The 18,124-nt window shown below is 43.0% G+C and overlaps 1 protein-coding gene across 2 annotated transcripts in view; it reads left to right on the top strand.

The window, feature by feature from the left end:
* Nucleotides 1-18,124, top strand: part of FAT3 (FAT atypical cadherin 3) — a 334,054-nt gene that overhangs the window by 104,473 nt on the left and 211,457 nt on the right. For both annotated transcript variants that reach the window (XM_074152937.1, XM_074152928.1), the window contains exon 2: nt 1,553-1,867. In XM_074152937.1, the coding sequence (XP_074009038.1) occupies nt 1,553-1,867 (315 nt within the window). The remainder of the gene's footprint in view (nt 1-1,552; nt 1,868-18,124) is intronic.

The raw sequence follows: 18,124 nt of genomic DNA, 5'->3' as shown, positions 1-18,124 counted from the left end.
TCTGAACTTTACATACCACATTAAGAAGGATTCCTGAGAGGACTGGCAAGGAGGATCCCTCCTTGGCAGCCCTTGCTCTGCAGAGTGCCTGAATATGGAGCCTGCGCCTTCCTGAGCAGTGCCCAAAGTCTGCCCGAAACACCTCTCTGCATATTCCAGTGTCTTTAAAGCTTTTCTGAGACTTCAGACTCTCATAGAAACTTTCAGTGCAGTCTGATACTTAAAAAAAACAGACATGCACATCGCTTATTAGCTCTGATTTTATAGCAACCCTTTACTCAGTGATTAACTGATAATGTTGTTCTAAGTAGTGTCAAGAGCATCTGAGACTAAATTGAGGTTTCTTATGTTCGTCTTTCCCTGCAACTTCTCCACTGGTTTCCATCTACTAATGAGATGGCTTGATGGCCTGCAAACTATCCTTTTTAGTATATCTCAAGCTTGAGATCCACTTGTCGCCTGAGATTTAATAATACTACATTAAGAGAGGAAAATGTTGTTGGTGTACGTGTTGCAGTAGTGGTCAGAAAGTGCATTTGCTTATTTTGATGCTGGGGTGATTGTGTGTGTGGTGCTGGTGTACTTGATCTTCTATGCATTCATAGAGTGCTCAAGTTATTGGAGGTTTGGACTATGCAAATATGGACAGGTGTTCCAGTGCTCGGAGGTGTTTCTGGTTTAAGGGCCCTATATCTATTCTTACAAAAGTCATCGTGGTTTTGGTGTTTATTGCAGGACAAGTATGTATTTCTATATCACTTTAGGTGGAAATGAGGTGGGTAGAAGTCCTTTATGGCAGGTACTGTGCAGTCATGGAGGTGGTGAGGTGGCAGGTGCCATGTCTCTCTGTGTCTCTGTAACATACAAACACACTTTCTCTCATGGTTTCTTAGGACCAAGTACTTACAACCGGCTTACGTCAGTAGTAGAGTGGCCAAACCCTTCCTTCCTCCATGGTAAAAGAAGATATACTGGTTATCTAAGAGCTATTACGTGAGCTTTTGATGGCTCGTTATCCAAGATTTTGTCATTGTGCAGTGAGTGATCTCATTATTAAATTCACTGTCTGTTTTCTGAATTTGAATGGATTTAGTTTAAATGGCCACCTACGTCATCTTCTTTAGCAAGGATGCTGACAGGAGCTTGAAAAGAGAAGCCACTTTCTCTTGTGCAGTTCATTGTCAGTGGTGATAGCCCTCTCTACCAAGGTTTATACAAGTTTGCATCAACAGCAGAAAATGATGGTGTTTCTTCTGTTACGCTGCTGGCTGCAGTCCCAGCAAAGAATTGGCTATGGCATTAGGACACTTATGAAGAGCCATCTTTTTACACACACACACACAAATTTCTTGGGACAAATGACTGAGATGTTGAGCAGGGTTCGATGCCTGAGTTCAAGTTCCTGGTTTTGTTTTATGTCTAACTTTAATTTTCCTAAGGGTAGAGCATTTGTTGTATGCTGAACACAATTCTGTGGTACGGCCAAATCAAAATAGATGGACTTTTCATTGATCCTATTCCTGAGATCCTGTGCTTGTTGTTTTTTCTGCAGGAGTTATCTACACAGCAGATATTCTTGACCGGGAGACGACCAAATCCTACTGGTTGACGGTGTATGCGACTGATCATGGTGTCGTCCCACTCTACACAACCATCGAAGTCTACATTGAAGTGGAGGATGTGAATGACAATGCTCCCCTCACCTCTGAACCAATCTATTACCCAGCCGTCATGGAAAACTCCCCGAAGGATGTATCTGTCATTCAGATCCAAGCCCAGGACCCTGACTCCAGCACGAATGAAAAACTGACTTACCGGATTACAAGTGGAAATCCCCAGAACTTCTTTGTAATCAATCCCAAAACAGGTAAGGAAATTCTGCTGCCTTATGGTGCTGGGAAAATGCAATTTAAATATTCATCAGCTTGCTCCCCTCCAGGATACACTGGCATTGCACTGCTTTCAAAACCTCCTGTTTTCTAGTTAGTAATGTGTCTCAAGCATCTTGTGTGTGTCTAAAGCATCCTCTTTTGCATCCGCACCCGAGCGCACTGGCAGATGACGTGCTGCAGATGTGCTGCTGCAGCGATCGCTCTTCTCTAGGTCACCAAATAGCTTCCGGCTGTTGCCTCTTCCCTGTGTCTAAGGGGATGAGACTTTGCTACACTGAGTCTGCAGAGCAATGCTAAGAAGCAGATTCAAGCTGTTGCAATTCACAGGGTGGTGTTTTGTCCTTTGTAAGCTGGTGTAGCACCGCTGAAGTGAGTGGCATGATGGTTGTCCAGCACATATAATTAGACTCCATATTACAGTAGCTGGATGCAATTCTACAGCTTGTTTTGTACAAAAAGACAGTTTAGATAACCCCAAAACCCCTCTAGCCATTAAAAAATAAATAACTCTATGTGTTTGCATTGATTTGCGATGGCTGGGCATGTAGCCTGTGGGTACAGTGTCGCAGATACGGTGGTTGTTTTAAGCTAAAGTGCTGTTGTTGACTGGCGGTGGAGCATCGTGCCCATCCAGACCGGCTCTGCACATCTCTGTGCCCTCGGAGCCTTTGCTGAACCGGGTGTCCCAAGTGCCTGGTTAATGAAGAAATTGCCCCAGGAGACATAGCCTGAGGTTGTGGATGCTTTGCTGGGTGCCTACCTGTGCTTGGCCGCAGGTGTCCTCACTCTGGCATGTACCGGGCTGTCCCTCACTCATCTGGCTGGCGGGGACCCTCCAGCATGGTCTGAAGCTAGAGAATCAGGGGGGTCTTTCACAGCAATAGGCTGATCTTTATCAAAGTAATTCATAGGATTCACACAGCTCTCATGCCGGTTGTAATGGTCCTGGTTTTGTTCTAGGGTTTGGGGTTTTTTTTAAAAAAAGTTTATTTGTATCTGCTGCAAATTTCTAAACAGCTAGAAAAACAGAAGGAATAGACCTGAGAGGAAAGGTTTTTAATTTGGTATAGCAAAATGATGTTCACTAAATACATTTTTAACATTTGGCTGGGCAATCCTATTGCAATATGTGGCATAAGAAGGGGTCAGGATCTTTTCAGGCATAAGCCCAGGTGAAGAATCATTGAGCATGTATAATCACTGTGTTCAATCTGCCGAGCCCTAAGGCACATATCTCACTTATTTTTAACACTTGAAATGGCCGAAGATGGCTCTTCCATCTGCATCCCTTCTCCCCCTCCCCACCCCATAAATCCCATCTGGGCAAAGTAGCAGAGTTAGGACTCCACAGTGTTTAATGCTTGCGCTTTCCTCCCATCAGCTCCTCCTGCAGAGCAACCCGCTCGTCACAGCTCCGCTTATCCACGTGGGCAGACGGGATAAACCCATGCCGAGGACTGGAGCTGGGCGTGCTGCAGCCCCGCAGCACCCTGGCCTGGTAGCACATTCTGAGGGGTGGCCCTTCATTTCTCTGGAGCGGTGAGCAGGGATATTTTTCCCTAACAAGGAGATCTTCATTCTCCACAACAGCATTTAACGCTGAAGATGTTTCATTTTCATTTTGAGCCGAGGAAATTGTTGTCTGAGAGCTTAAAGACTTCAGGATGAGTAACATTCCTGCTTGGGCAAGCCCCAAAGGGCCCTCCTTGCATTTGGTGAGCATCCTGGCTGGTGGCTGGGTGGGATTTGTCGTGGCAGGGGGGGATAAATCATCCCCTCCTATCCACCTTTCTCCGTGCCACATGCAGAGCAGTGAGAGCTGGGCAAGGCAGTTTCTTTTAGTTTGTTTGTACCTTTGAAAATGGTGGATCTGATAGAGGGTGTGTGCATGGAGCTGTCTCATCCCAAAAGGGAGGTTTGTCTTGATCACATGTATTTTGTCCTCCCTTGGGAAGATTGGTGGGCTCTACCTGCCCAGCCTTGGAATCAGGAGGCTTTCTTTGAAGAAGATGCTGATGTCTGAGGAATAAAAGCGTGATAGATTTTCCTAGACTTCCTAGGAGAATCCTTTTCTTAGACCACAGAGCCCTGTGGTCTCTGGCCTGGCTTCTTTCAGCCATCTCCCTGTGGTGCACTGGTTTCTCTAAAGCAGCAATTTACACTCTGGTTGTTTTACACAGGTGACTTCTGTACCCGCAGAAGAGGTTTGTAGCATCCCGGCCCCATATGCTTGCTGGGATTCAATACAGCAATAACTCATGTTGCGCTTTGCACAGCAGCCCTAAGTGCAGCAGTGTGCTGTATAATCAAGATGAAAAGGTTTAACGTGAACCCAAATCCGTGGCAATTGCCGTGTACATGGGTTAAGGGTGCGTGCTCCTGCTGCCAGGGGAGAGCAGTCATTTGTGAGAAAGGGGATCTTTTATTTTCTGTGTCACTTTACAGGTTTAAACAGTGCCAACAAACTGACATCTCCCTCCTGTGAGTAATCAGGTGCTGAGAGGCAACACGAAGACAGCATCCTACATTTTTTACATCCTTTCATGGGAAGCCGCAGAAGTTGGCCTCAACTAGAGACAGGAGTTGGCTGCAGTGTATGGACGCTGTTCGGGTGCTAAGAAGTTTCTCTGACCCCTGACTGATTGGGCTTTACAAATGTGCTCAGGGTTAAACCTTTTGCTGCATTTGCAGGCCAGAAATGAGTATTCCCTAAACCCAGATTATTCTGAAAAGTCCCTTCCAACCCAGGCAACTCTATGATTCTGTGAAGACAGGTGGGAAAAAGGAGTTTGGCTTCCTCCGCTGTGAAGAAGGGGTTCACAGATGGCTTCCTTAAATTACCTGGCTGTATTGCAGCAAGAAATCTCCCACTATTGCTGGAGAGTAAGGTATTATGAGCCTTGGCCTCCTGTGCCCTCTTTCTTATTTTTTGGCCTTGGTGCTTTATACTGACAAAGTTGAGTTTCTTACAAAGCGCAGGGAGCACACAGGGCATGTCATAGCTTATGGCGTGCGTCTGGTGGGTGGTTGGGTGGTGTTTCGGACATTTCTGCCCTGACTGCAAATGATGTGGTTATCTGCAGCACTAATGGGCACAGCACAGCCTGCATGAGGTGGGTATTCCCATCTTCTTCTTAGATGGTCCTCGCTGACACGAAGTGGAATGCTCTGAGCGTCCCTGCACCCTGCTCATGGCATGCCCCTCTCCACCTTTGCACCATCTCATGCTCCCCTTCAGTGGTTGTTGGACTCAGCAATGACTGTTCTTGCCTTCCTCTGGAGCTCACTTTCAGCTGCTTTGTAGCTCATGCAGGTCATGAAGATTCCTGGAGGCACGTGTACCACCATGTGTATTGCCATCTGATCAAGGCACCAAGCGGAGGCATAAGGAGTCCAGGTTTTGTTCCCGGTTCTGATACAGGACCATAACTGCAGCCAAATCTTACAATCTTAATTGATTATCTGGGTAGTGGAAGCAACGATACTCCTTGTATGCCATTTCTGTAGGTAGAAGAAACCTTTTAGTAGACAACCTGTCACTTCCCATATTTTTATAGACTGGCACAGCTCTAGGTGGCTATTTTAGGTACTGTTGAACTGCAAATACATCACATGCATTTGGATCTGTTTGAAGGCAGTTTTCAGACTTTTCAGGATTATCACCTGCCATTTGCTCTGTGGGTTTTGGAGAGAGAAGGAGTTGCTCCTGCAGGAGCCAAGAGCTGCCAAAAAGTTGCTGAGAGCAAGACTTAGGCACTGAAGTCACCCTGGGCAGCTCGTGCTCTCGCTGGGGGCTGGCTCTGCTGCGGGAACATGAGTGCACGTGGGCGGTGGGGGCTCTCCCCTGTGGGATTGGGGCTTCTGTCGGTGCTTCCGGGGAAGAGGACAGGAACATGAGCAGCCCTCCCATGTGCAGCTGGCTGGGTATGGAAAGGCAGCATGGGCAACCTCCCATGAAGGTCTTTGTTTTCTTACCTTGATTATTTTTTCTAAAATACAGCTGAGCATCAGTTTGCGCCTTGGCTCGCTCTTTTATCTCGTGAGCTGATATTCATAGGTACAAGCACTAAGTGAATAATGTAGCACATGAGTATGTGTGAAACCATAAATCATCCATGCTTGAGAACAAGGCAGCCTTGTTCTGCAAACTGGTGGACAGTGCTGCTTATGTTTAGCAGGTCCAAGAGGGCAAATTGGGATTTTTCTTTATTTTCAGTGGGCAAGAGGTATTGTAAGGCACAGTTTTATGAGGGGGCTGGGTAACATGTTTTTCAAATAGCTGAAGTGGCTCTCCAGGTTATGTGATCTCAGGCAAAGGCATCCTCTGTGTGTTGGTTTCCCAGCCATGCCATGCACCCAGCAGTGATGGAAGCATTCCCGGTGCTCAGCAATTTCAGGAGCCATGAGTCAGCCTAAATCAGTGCAGCTGCTGGGAGAGCCAGGGGTTTCCCTCTTAGCCTGGCTTTCATGCTGGGCTCCAGCTTGCTTTGGCAGAGCACGGGGCCACAGGGCTGTGCTCCTTGGTGGGTGGCATGAGATGGAGCTGAGGAGGAGGAGGGCAGAGCTGCTGGTGGAGTGGCTGGGCTGGCCAGCTCGCAGCCAAGCCCATGGGAGCGCCACGGCTGCCCCGAGCCGAGTGAGTTATTTTGGGGTGAGAGGCATGTGGAGGAAGGTAAATAAAACAGATGATGGAGGTAATAAAAAAAAAATGATTGATTAGGGCTGTAAATTCTTCTTTTTATTTCATGTATATGGGTGTTAATTTCACAGCACAACGCAGGGGTAATTTACTGCGTTGATTTATTACTTTTCTGTGCTCTGAAGAAAACAATGAATTTTAATACAAACCATTACATTATTTTGTTTATTGTTGCACATATATTGGATAAAACCAATAAGCTTCTCTTCAGTCTTACGTAGATTAGTTTAAGAGATATTTTAACTAACATGCCAGCAGACCAAATTTCACTCTTGTGCACATTGATGTTAATGAATTTCCTCTAAAATTATGCTGGTGTGTCTGAAAAATTCGATTACATCTTGCTTAGTCTCTTGCTGGCACTTTTTAAACAAAGGCAGACCCCTGGCACTCCAAAAATAGTATTTGCTGCAGTATTTAAGGCAGAATGTACTAGTGGGTTTAGGAATAGCATATCTAGGCCAGTACATCTTTCCAGAGCAGCAATTCTCTACCTCTGGAAGTTGTCTCTGACCTGTCACATCTGCACCTAGATTTGGAAAGAGAGTGGATATTTTCATGCTGAAGTAGTATGAATATTTATATAAGCTAATATGAGGTTAGCGAGTGTCAGAATTTAATTGATATGAATGCTACTCTTCTAAGGGCTTTGCTTTCTTTTGCTCTCACTAAGCCAACCAGCAGAGGATCCTGCTGGGGCTGAATGCCATGGTGGTCCTGCCATACTAAACCAGTGCTTTACCCTCCTGCCATACAGCCTGAGTTTTACGGATGCTTTTGTTTGGTTTGTCCCAAGGAATCCCCACACGTGTTCTTTGCTCTCACAGACTGAGCTGAATCCAGTGCTCTGCTGCTGCACTGTGTCCTGAAGGCTGCCAGCAGTATAGCTGCTGGCTACCCAGTGCCTCTTCTCAGCCCAGAAATAAAAGTATTCCAGAGAGGAGAGAGAAAGAATTGTGGTTTATATATTCAGGAGAGCATTCTTGGGACTCTGCGATAAATTCTGGTTCTCCAAGGCCCGTGTTTGTCATGTGTTTTTTTTTCTAGCAGAGCAAAAAGAGGAGAGCTACCAAGCTGGTGAGGGGTCTAGAGAACAAGTCATACGAGGAGAGGCTGAGGGTACTGGGCATGTTTAGTTTGGAGAAGAGGAGGCTGAGGGGGGACCTCATTGCCCTCTACAACTACCTGAAAGGAGGTTGTAGAGAGGTGGGTGTTGGTCTTTTCTCCCAAGGGAATAATGACAGGACCAGAGGAAATGGTCTGAAGTTGGGGCAGGGGAGGATTAGATTAGATATTAGAAAGAATTACTTTACTGAGAGAGTGGTCAGGCACTGGAACAGCCTGCCCAGGGAGGTGGTGGAGTCGCCATCCCTGCAGGTATTTAAGAATAATGTGTAGACATGGCACTTCAGGGCATGCTCTAGTGCCCGAGATTGTTGGTTTGTGTCTGTTTGTGGGGTTTTTGTTTGGTTGGTTTTTTTTGTTTGTTGTTTTTTCTGGTGGTTGTACTCGATGATCTCAAAGGTCCCTTCCAACCATGAAGTTTCTGTGATTCTGTGAAAAAGCCTGTTAAATACTCCAGGGTTTTTCAACTCTGCTAGGATTTTGCAGTAGATACCATCTCAAGAGGACACCACTTGCTCTGGGAGGCAAACTTCAGTCATCTTAATAATCCGGTTATTAACGTTCCTGCTGTACTGTAGGTGATTCAAAAGGCCATACAGGCAACAAATGGAAGTGGAAGCAACTTCGTCCCTACACATCCCTTTCTCCCCTTGCATATCTCTCAGGTTTAAACCAAAGTTGCATTGGGTGAGGAGAAAGACTAACATACATTGGTTCTGTAAAGCAAGAGGCATTTAAAACCTTCCGCCATGTAATAATTAAAGGTAAATACCAGACCATTTGAAAAGATTAAACAAAATTACTTTTTGATGATGTTTCTAAGGGACTTTGGGTCTACAATATCAAGCTAAACGTAGTACCACCCTGGTCCATTTGTCACTTTGTTCTTGCAAGGGGCATTTCATGTTTTGTTTTGTTTTGTTTTGTTTTTTAAAAAAAAAAAAAAAGAAATCTGTTCTTCAAGAATGGGCAGCTTTCTATCTTCATTGACCACCGATTCTCCCAGCTCCACCCTGTCATGGAGGGTCGGCTGTCTTACTGAGGGACCTGCCAGACATTGCAGTTGATGCCCTGCATGCTGTTAAACTCTTAATAAGATCTTCGAGATTTTGTAAATGAAGGCCTTCAGCTTTTTGGGGTTTTTTGATCATAGAATCATAGAATGGTTAGAGTTGGAAGGGACCTTAAAGACCATCGAGTTCCAACCCCCCTGCCATGGGCAGGGACACCTCCCACTAGAGCAGGTTGCTCAAAGCCCCATCCAGCTTGGCCTTGAATACTTCCAGGGATGGGGCATCCACAACTTCCCTGGGCAACCTGTTCCAGTGCTTCACCACCCTCACAGGAAAGAATTTCTTTCTGGTATCTAATGTAAATCTCCCCTCTTCCAATTTAAAACCATTACCCCTTGTCCTGTCACTACATTTCCTGACAAAGAGTCCCTCTCCGGCTCTCCTGTAGGCTCCCTTCAGATATTGGAAGGCTGCTATGAGGTCTCCCCGGAGCCTTCTCTTCTCCAGGCTGAACAACCCCAGCTCTCTCAGCCTTGATCATGTAGTCTAACCTGCCATCTCCCTCCAGAGTGCATTTTAAGTGCTGTAGTGATGAAATTGGGAAATGCATATGTTGAATTTTGTAGGTGTTGCAGATCACCTCCCTCCCACTGGAGACTCCTTCTGGAGGGCACCTGGTGGCATCTCCCACACATGCGTCGACCGTGGAGCCCTTTTTGGCAGTTCTGTGTGCGATATAAACTGACTATGCAGGTCACATCATGCTCACTGCCATTCTTCCTTTAAGTGTCCCAGCAGTTCAACTGACCTATCCAAGACCATAGAGGACCTTGCAGAGGATGAAACCATTGATCTCTTCAATCAAAGGTGAACTTGAGGGTTTGGTCTCCCTTTCTTCTGTGGTCTCTAAAGCTGTTTGTACAAATGCCGAGTTAACCAACAGTTGCAGAGTCCAGTCCGATACATCCATCACTGATCTGTAGCTATCCGTAACTAAAAAAGATTTTTACAATGTAATTCCCTTAGTGCATTAGCTGGCTTCCACTTTCTGTAATTTATGTTGGATCAACACATGCCAAATTTATATATACTCTCTTTTCTTTCACTTCTCAATATTATTTAAAACCGTGGCTCTTAATGACTTCTTTATAGTACACTCACTGTTAAAAATTGAGCTTCTGAGCATTTTAAAAGCTTTAATTTCTTCTTTGGGATGGGTCATTCTTTACTAGACACCATATTTCCAGTGGTGTGAGCCCAGGGTTAGCAGCTAGCAAATCAAAGGACCATGGATGTTGGAATTATGTGCTTAATCACAGTGGGACCTAAAAGCCTGTTAGGCATTATACAGCATGTTAGACAAAGTTCCTGCCTCAAGGAACTCTCATAATAACAATAATAATAGTAATAATTAAGAAGAAAAAAAAAAAAAAGAGAAAAAAAACAGGGAGGAAAGGATGTAAATCATCAAGTCCATCTGCTTGCCAGTGCACGTTTATTCCCTGGAGTAAATGTTCAATTAACTCCTGAACAGTGACATGAACTCTTCTTTTGACTTTGAGTGAGTCACCTAACCTCACTGTTTTTCTTTTTTTGTGTAAGTGGAAATATTTCCTTACCTCATGTAATTGTCCTGGAAATTAATTCACAGTAGACAGTTTGCAGATGAAATAGGCTGTGGAAATGCAAGCTATTGATTTTTCAGGCATATCAGCATTAATAGGTATCCACACACAGTCATGTATTCGTAGGCATATAAAAACAAAGAGGAGCATCACTTCTGAAATGGTAGGATGAAGAGGAGTATAAAACTTCTTTAGATTAACTAAGTGTAGTGCCATACCACTGATTCCAGTGACAATGAGAAAAATTGAGCTCAGCCAGTCCATCTTTTCTCTCCTCCCTGGCAGCGATTCCCTCCTTACTCTATGCGTTATCTGTGGAGGGGATAAAGGTGTGAGCTGTGTCACCTGGATTGAGGCTACAGTAATGCTGCTATTAATAAAATAATAAATCCAACTTTATCATCTCTCCTGAACAGACCTGATTTCTGCTAGCTGTGGGTTTTGATTCATGAAGCACTAAATACAGTTGAGATTGCTGGATGTCTCCGGTATCAAGTGCCTCTTAAAATGGCATTAGAAGACACAATACTGCTCATAAATACCATTTCTTTGTAATCAGCAGATTTAAACATGGCTTATAGAAGTTTTAACCTTTCTTTAGATCTCCATGATGACCCTTTTAGTCCTATTTCACAGTAAGAAGCTTCAGGAGTATCTCCATTGCCTTGACCGGACCATTGTGTTTTCACTAACTCAATGCAACATCAGTTTTTAACCTGAACTCGGTTTTCCCCAGTAGAGACTTGTGTCTGAAGGGCAGCAGCGTGGCGAGGGCCAGTGAGTCAGCGTTTGCCGATGGAGAAGGTTACTGCCTGATAACCAAAAAGCTCCCTTCTGTCCTGCCGCAGCACCCATTCTGGAACAGCAAGGATTTTGCCATTAATCCCATAAATTTACATTGTTGTACATTACAGCAATCATTTCTTATTTTCAAAAACATCAGCAGAGCATGTCTTCTGTCCTATTCAGAACTGACTTTGGCTCTCAGCTTAGCTATGACACTAATTTTTCTACCTTGTCTGTCAGTCCAGTTTCTCTATTCATAAATTTGCAGAAGCCATGACTAGTCAGAACTGCTCAAGAAACCATCTACCTTTTTCATATGCTTCACTGTTCCTTCAGTGATTTGTAATTAGGGCTGTTGCATTTACTTTCAGGTAGCCAAATACTTTTGATGGAATTATTATCAGTGACAAAAGCGTAATTGAGATGACCAGGTGAAACTGTGTACCACAAGTACTGAGTCACAGCCCTGTTAAATGTATGCACAATGCATATGCTATGCATATCCTTCCGTACATTATTATGATAATAGCAGTCAATGCCCCTGTGTTACAGTAATTGCTTGTGGTCCAAACCTGAACTCTGGCAGGGGGAATTAGGTTGGTGAGTTAGGGATGCTGAGATGTGGAGCCCATGAGCGTGGCATTCGTGCAGGGGTAGAGCTGTGGAGAGGGAGCTGCTGGGGAGGAAAATAACGCTGTGATGTTAACCCAGATGAGCTGAAGGCTTGGGGGAGAGATGTTTTTTTTGTTTTCTTTTTTTTTTTTCCTACTGCTTTTTAATCAATCAAGTAAGTTGCATTTACCTTTTGCTCAACAGCCAGAGCTGCTACATGTGTCTATGATGTTGGACCCTGCAAATCCCAAGTAGACAATATCGAATCGGCATTTTTCCCCTTTGCTCCATTGCAATGAATACGCTCACATTGTCATCTTACAACAGGCACTTTTAGTGGCTTGACTGCTCTATCTTCGCCTTACTGTGTGAGCATGTTCTATTATCTCTTAATGGATTGGAAGTTAAGGGCAAGGACTATAGCTGTAATTTACTCTCAGTTTACATCTGATCCTTGGTGCAAACAAAAAAAGTTGGAGATATTTCCTGTCTGGGAGAATGAGATTGACCTATGCTGCATGTGAATATTAAAAAAAAAAAAAAATATCTTGGAAATGGGAATAAGAAGAGAAGGCAACTGTGAAGACAGGTCTGTTTGCATAAGCCATCATGATGTCAGTGATCATCAACTATTAATTATTCTTTGTCTTCCCTCACATAGGAGGTTGTGTCAGCCCCTACTAGGCCTCCAAAGCCTCATCACCTTGCAGTGCAGCTGAACCCGTCTGTTCAAAAATCAAGGTTAACAGCAGATTTGTGCTATTTTTCCTTTTCTCTCTGACTCTATCTCCATCAGAGTTATGCTGTTACAACGGGAGATGATTATTTTCTGTGAAATTACTCTCCCCTCTCTTTCCCCCTTCCCTTTCTGTTAACGAGAGTGCTTTTCTCTCCCTGCAAAGATTGACACAACTTCTTTGAAGTTAGTAGTGCTGCTGCCAGTTAAGTATGTGACCTTATCTATATAATTGTACAGATCGCATCTCCATATGTCTAGATGCACAGAACTTAATTTAACAGGAGACGTATATGTATAAAAATAAAACACTATCTGGGGGTTAAATATTGGAAGACCCCCCTAATCACAGCTTTCCTGCTATACAAAACTTTCTGCAGAGCCCTAAGAGCTCTGAAGTTAGATCTTCAAAAACATCTCCCTACAAGGGACCCTGCTCTTGTAACCTTGTTTGTACGTTGATCATCACGTGGCTTCTGCTCTCCCTGTACTTCCTCTCCTGTTGTGTTTACATGGTTTCTCCTCCCATGGTAGCTAAGTCCTTCACACTGTATGAGGTGCAAGCAAGGTAGAGCAGCGCCATTTTTCCTTTTTTTACAAGCAGGCAACTAAGGTGAAGGAAGCAACTAACTATGCCAGTAATAAAGATCTGGTCTTAGTTTGCCTTCGATGCCACTGGCTACACGTAATGCAAAGCCTTACTGGCATGAGCCAAGCCCAGCCTGCCGCACTGAACCTTGAAAGCAAGGCTGACCCAGCAGCAGCGTTCCCTGCCATGTGTGCAGAAGGGATCTTGGCATGCGAGAGCATCAGGAGCACCTTTTTTCCTATCCTTTTTCCTGTCCTGTTTCCAGTTACCCCACTGCTTCCCATGCTTGCCTTTCAGCCCTTCCTCACCTTGCTTTCTCTCTGGCCCAAAGGGAACGAGTTGCCCACAGGCAAGGAAGGATTCCAGTTTGCACGGGGCAAGGAGACGTGGATGGCTCTGATGAAGCCTCCCAAGCAATGTCAGAGCAGAGCTGACTCATGTCTCTTGGGTGGGGAGAGCAAACCCCTTCTCCATCAGCCTAATGCAGGCACATCCCTGAACAGCTTGTCTGATGCTGTCGTGGAGCGAGAGCTTCAGAGGCCTGAAGTCCCGGGCTACTCCTAAATTATCGCACTCTTTCTTTCTCAATATTACATTTGCTTGTACTTTCTCTACAAGAACATGTTTCCTCGTTGTATCCTGTGAATATGGCTTGATGTCATGATCTGCTGTGTGTTTGTTGCCTTTTAAGAGAAATTTCATTGTCGAATGAGTTACGTGCAAGGAGTCTGTGCTGCAGTGATCTATTTGTATGGTAATTAGCAAGTAGCTTTTCAGATCTTGAAGGGTTTTGATTTGAAAACTAAGTACTGTTTCCTGAACTTTAACATAACAGCGTATGAACAGCAGTGCACATTGACAATTTTTTTAATGTAGCCACAATACCCAAAAGATAAATGTAAGTCTGCTCTGCAATAGAATATTTTGGCTATAATTAATTTTGGTTCCATTCACCATATGCTTGCAATTTCTGACCTTCATTTGAATCACAGACACTATGTAATAAAATGTGCAGTACTAAAAGAAAAAACAGTTGCTTAAAGAAGCACAGGCGCTTACGCTACTACAGCTTCAGCTGAATGATAAGGTTTGTGCCTCCTGAGAATTTCACCGTCTTATTCTTAAGAAGATACTATTATGGAAAGCTGCTGTCATTGCACAAAGATGTTAAAGTTATTTTTGTTAATGTGAGAACAAGATGGGGTTTTTTAAATCTCTGAAGAAATACTGTATGCCCATCATTTGTATTATTCAGAGAGATCCTTAAGAAGAGGTAACCAGGAATGGAGAATTTCCTCTTTTTCCTTATTATTCTATGTGTTTGGACCTGGGAACATACTACAAATGACACAAGGAGTAATTGTAGCTAAATTTAATTTATTTTGTAGATGTCAATTAGATTGATTAAAGAGAGAATAAGCATGCACAAGATTACCCAGAGTAGGTGCAGGGATGGGAAAATGTTAGATGGTATTAACAGCTTAGATAAGTGTGATGCTGTAGATATTTTTCAAGTAAGTCTATAATTTCTTAGGGGATTTATGTCAGGTTTTTTATTTCTTTCTTGTAAAAATTAATGTAACCCAAACCAGTAAAGACAAAGCTATGTAGAAAAGAAGAAAAAATAAAGCAACCACATGATAAAAATCAACACTAGAGTAGTCTACCAGGGCAAACTGCAGCTTTGAATCAATAAGAAGCATGTGACCTGAATTTGTGTGTGTGGAAACCCCTCTGCTTGAGTTGGATTCTCTTACTGAGGACAGAGTCCTTTCCTGGGTGATGCACAGCCCCGTGTCAGAGCAGCAAAGAGGCAGCATTTGGATAAACTCATTCCTTGGTCAGCGGGATGAAGAGGCTTCACCTCCTGCTCATGAACTCAGCTCCAGTCTGTTGGTTCCTCCTCTCCTCCTACCTGGTGTTGAGGAGGGAGGATCTCAAGGTCTTTTTATTCATTCAGCCTGCAGGAGGAGGATTCCTCTCCAGCTCCAAAACTTCTGTGTCTGCTTGGAAATTGTGCAGAATAGCTGGGGTTTACAAATGTCCTGCAAGGCACCAGCCTAAACTCTTTACCTGGCTGTTGTTTTAACACTGAAGTGCAGCACTGAGGACACGATTTAAAAGATTTAATAGGAGAACAAAAATGTCAGAGAAGAGAAAATTTCTGTATAGGGAGAGATCATTTTTGATTAAAAACAACATGAGGAAAAGAGATTAAAACATGAATAAAATAGTATATATTTTGTTGAGCTGACTGTATAAAGACAGTTGCATCACACAGGAAATATTCCATATTCAAGACTGTTTCACCCATAGATGTGCATTGACTTGGCTTTTCTAGTCATGAATGTCCACCCTCATCTTTGATAGTGCCTTTTATTAAAAAAAAAACAAACAAACAAAACACAAAAAACAAGCCAAGAAGCATATCCTCAAGATATCTTAAATTTCATCACATTGAGTCCTGCAAGAAATAGAAGACTGTGGGGTTTTTGTTGTGGGTTTTTTTTTTTTTTTTCATTTAGTAATTAAAAATAATTCAGAACTAAGAACTCAGTGAGGAAAAGCAAAACCTGTGCTGCCTTTTGGTAAGCTGAAATGATGACTTATTCTTTTAATATTTATTTGCAGTATTGTGGCACCTTTGTAGCCGCAGTCAGAGGCAGCACCCTGCCGTGCTTGGCAGGATAAGTGGAGTAAAAGATGGTTGCTGCACCGAAAAGCTCGCAGTTTAAGGGGAGCTTGAGACAACAGATGGGAAAAAGCAGATGGGGATGCGGCAGAAAAACCAAGGCGGTATTGATCAGCACTAAGTTTGTTCCTGGGCACTCTTGGTGCTTTTAAAATTGAGGAGCGGGCAGTTTGGTCCCTTGCTGGCAAGACGCCGGTGTGCCCCCGCGTGCCATGGGCTTGTCCTGGGGCTGCAGCTCCCAGCGCCGTGCAGAGCTGGAAGGGAGGGGGTGTAAGGGATTTGCCTCAAATTGTATATAGGATATATATATATCCTCCATCTATATCTAAAGAGAGATCTCCTTCCCCCTCTCTGACTTGTGTGTGTATATATTTATATATATAATATTTAATTTTAACTCTTTTTTTTTTTTGCCAAAATTTTGCACAAGTTGCAAAGGGTTGTTTTTTTTTTTATATTTTGCATTTTTTTAAAAGTAAAGTAAGGGATTTTTCAGCAAAAACATTCAAAGGGGATTTTTTTTTTTTTAATTTTTCCTTTAATGGCATGTATATAAGTTTAGGGATTTTTCCCTGTTCTCCTTTCCTTTTCCTTTTTCATGAGAAAACAAGGACAGCAAGAGTCTTACAATAAAAGGGCTTAGCTGCTGTTTCATTGGGCTATGAGGCACCTAGAAGGGCTGAGCTTTTGAAATACCATGCCCAGCTGTGCTTTTGAAAGGTGAAATTCCTTTATATTCTGGAAAAGCTGGCTACTGTCCTCACCATAGTTAAAAAATAAAATATCTAGTGGAGCATCCCCATCCCTTCCTGCTGCACCATAGGTCAAGGATTTTTGTAGAGGGGATTCGGAGAGAGATCTGTTCTCGACAGCCAGAGTGAGATCCAGGAACGTGTCTGGGTACCTGATTTCTGTTGAAAATAACCATGTGTGTATAAACACATGTATCAGAGTTAAGATCTTAAATTTTCTTCAGCTGCCTCTGTGTGTAGGCAGTGGGACTCACTGCTAAATGATGAAGTCAAACATTTAGAGCCAGATTTTCATCTCTTTTCAAGCATGTCTGGATCCTCCATCAAGCCATCTACTTAAAAGGATCACATCACTGGGGTTCTCAGTCGCCTTTTTTAAAAAATCTAAAAAAAAAAATATAAAATTTGTACCACTTTACCATAAGGAGCTGAAGAAATTCAGCTGTGTAATTTGTCAAGAAAAATTTGAGAGGGGATGCGTTCATAGTTTATGTGTGCCTACATGGGGACAGGATTTCTGACAAAAGCTTTCTTTCATCTAATGGATAAAAGGCATGAAAGTCAGTGGAACGGGAGGTTAGAGAAATTCAGACTAGAAATAATCTTGTTTTTCTGGCTTAGGATAATTTTAGCTGTAAAGGTGCTATTCCAAAATTATGGTCCAGACAAAGAAGCTGAGCAGTGAAATTCCCTGGCCGTTGTTATTCAGAAGCTCAAAATAGATGATCTGGTCTGGATTGAAAACCTACTAACGCATAACAAACACAGTTTAAGCCAAAAATGACCATAGCAGTAGAGGGGCTTTATGGCACAACTCCGTTTTGCACAGAAAGCTGTGAGGAAAGGCCATGTCTCTTCTGGGAATGGGTAATGGATATTCAAATATTGTATGTTCCCGTCTTTTCCTGCTCAGGGCTTCTTGAATAGCATTATTGCCGTGCAATGCTATAAATAAATCAACGAAGGAAAAATTTTGTTGTTTATATTCCTGTAGTGATTCTAACAGGATAGAAATAAGAAAGTGTTAACAGCAACTTGCCTCACATAAGAAACATGATTTTCTTGTTCCAACACGGCTGAAACATTTTCAGACCACATTCGTTTTACATCACTCTCTCACTGATAGCAGAGTGTAATGGAGCTTTTCAGATTCTCCTTGTTACAAATTTTTGGATTAAAAAGTTTCCTATCTGTTGCAGAACAGCAATAACCGCATTCAGCGAGGTGTGGGGTAGGAGTGACTTGTTCCATTTCTGGGGGCATGTAGTATTTTATCATCTTGCAGACTTCCTGCAATTTGGTATGCTGAGAGAAATTAATTTGACTGTTTACAATATTTAATTTTCAATAATTATTCAAGCATATATAACTACAGACATTTACAGTATGTAGTAAACAGATGGATTAGCAATTGTGCATGTAATTAGAAATTACACTTAAAATACAAAAACGCATTTGAATATTCAGTTGCCTTTAAAAAGAAAAAAGGTATAAATGCGACTCTGAGGGCCTTAGAAATGCTTTATAGCAATAGAGTCCATTAAGTACCCTTCCTAAGTGAGTCTTTGCCAAAAATATTCACTGAATTGTAATTGTAAGTTGC

This window comes from Numenius arquata, chromosome 1 (genome assembly GCF_964106895.1).
Source record: "Numenius arquata chromosome 1, bNumArq3.hap1.1, whole genome shotgun sequence".
NCBI lineage: Eukaryota > Metazoa > Chordata > Aves > Charadriiformes > Scolopacidae > Numenius > Numenius arquata.
This window is presented reverse-complemented; position numbering and strand designations above follow the sequence as displayed.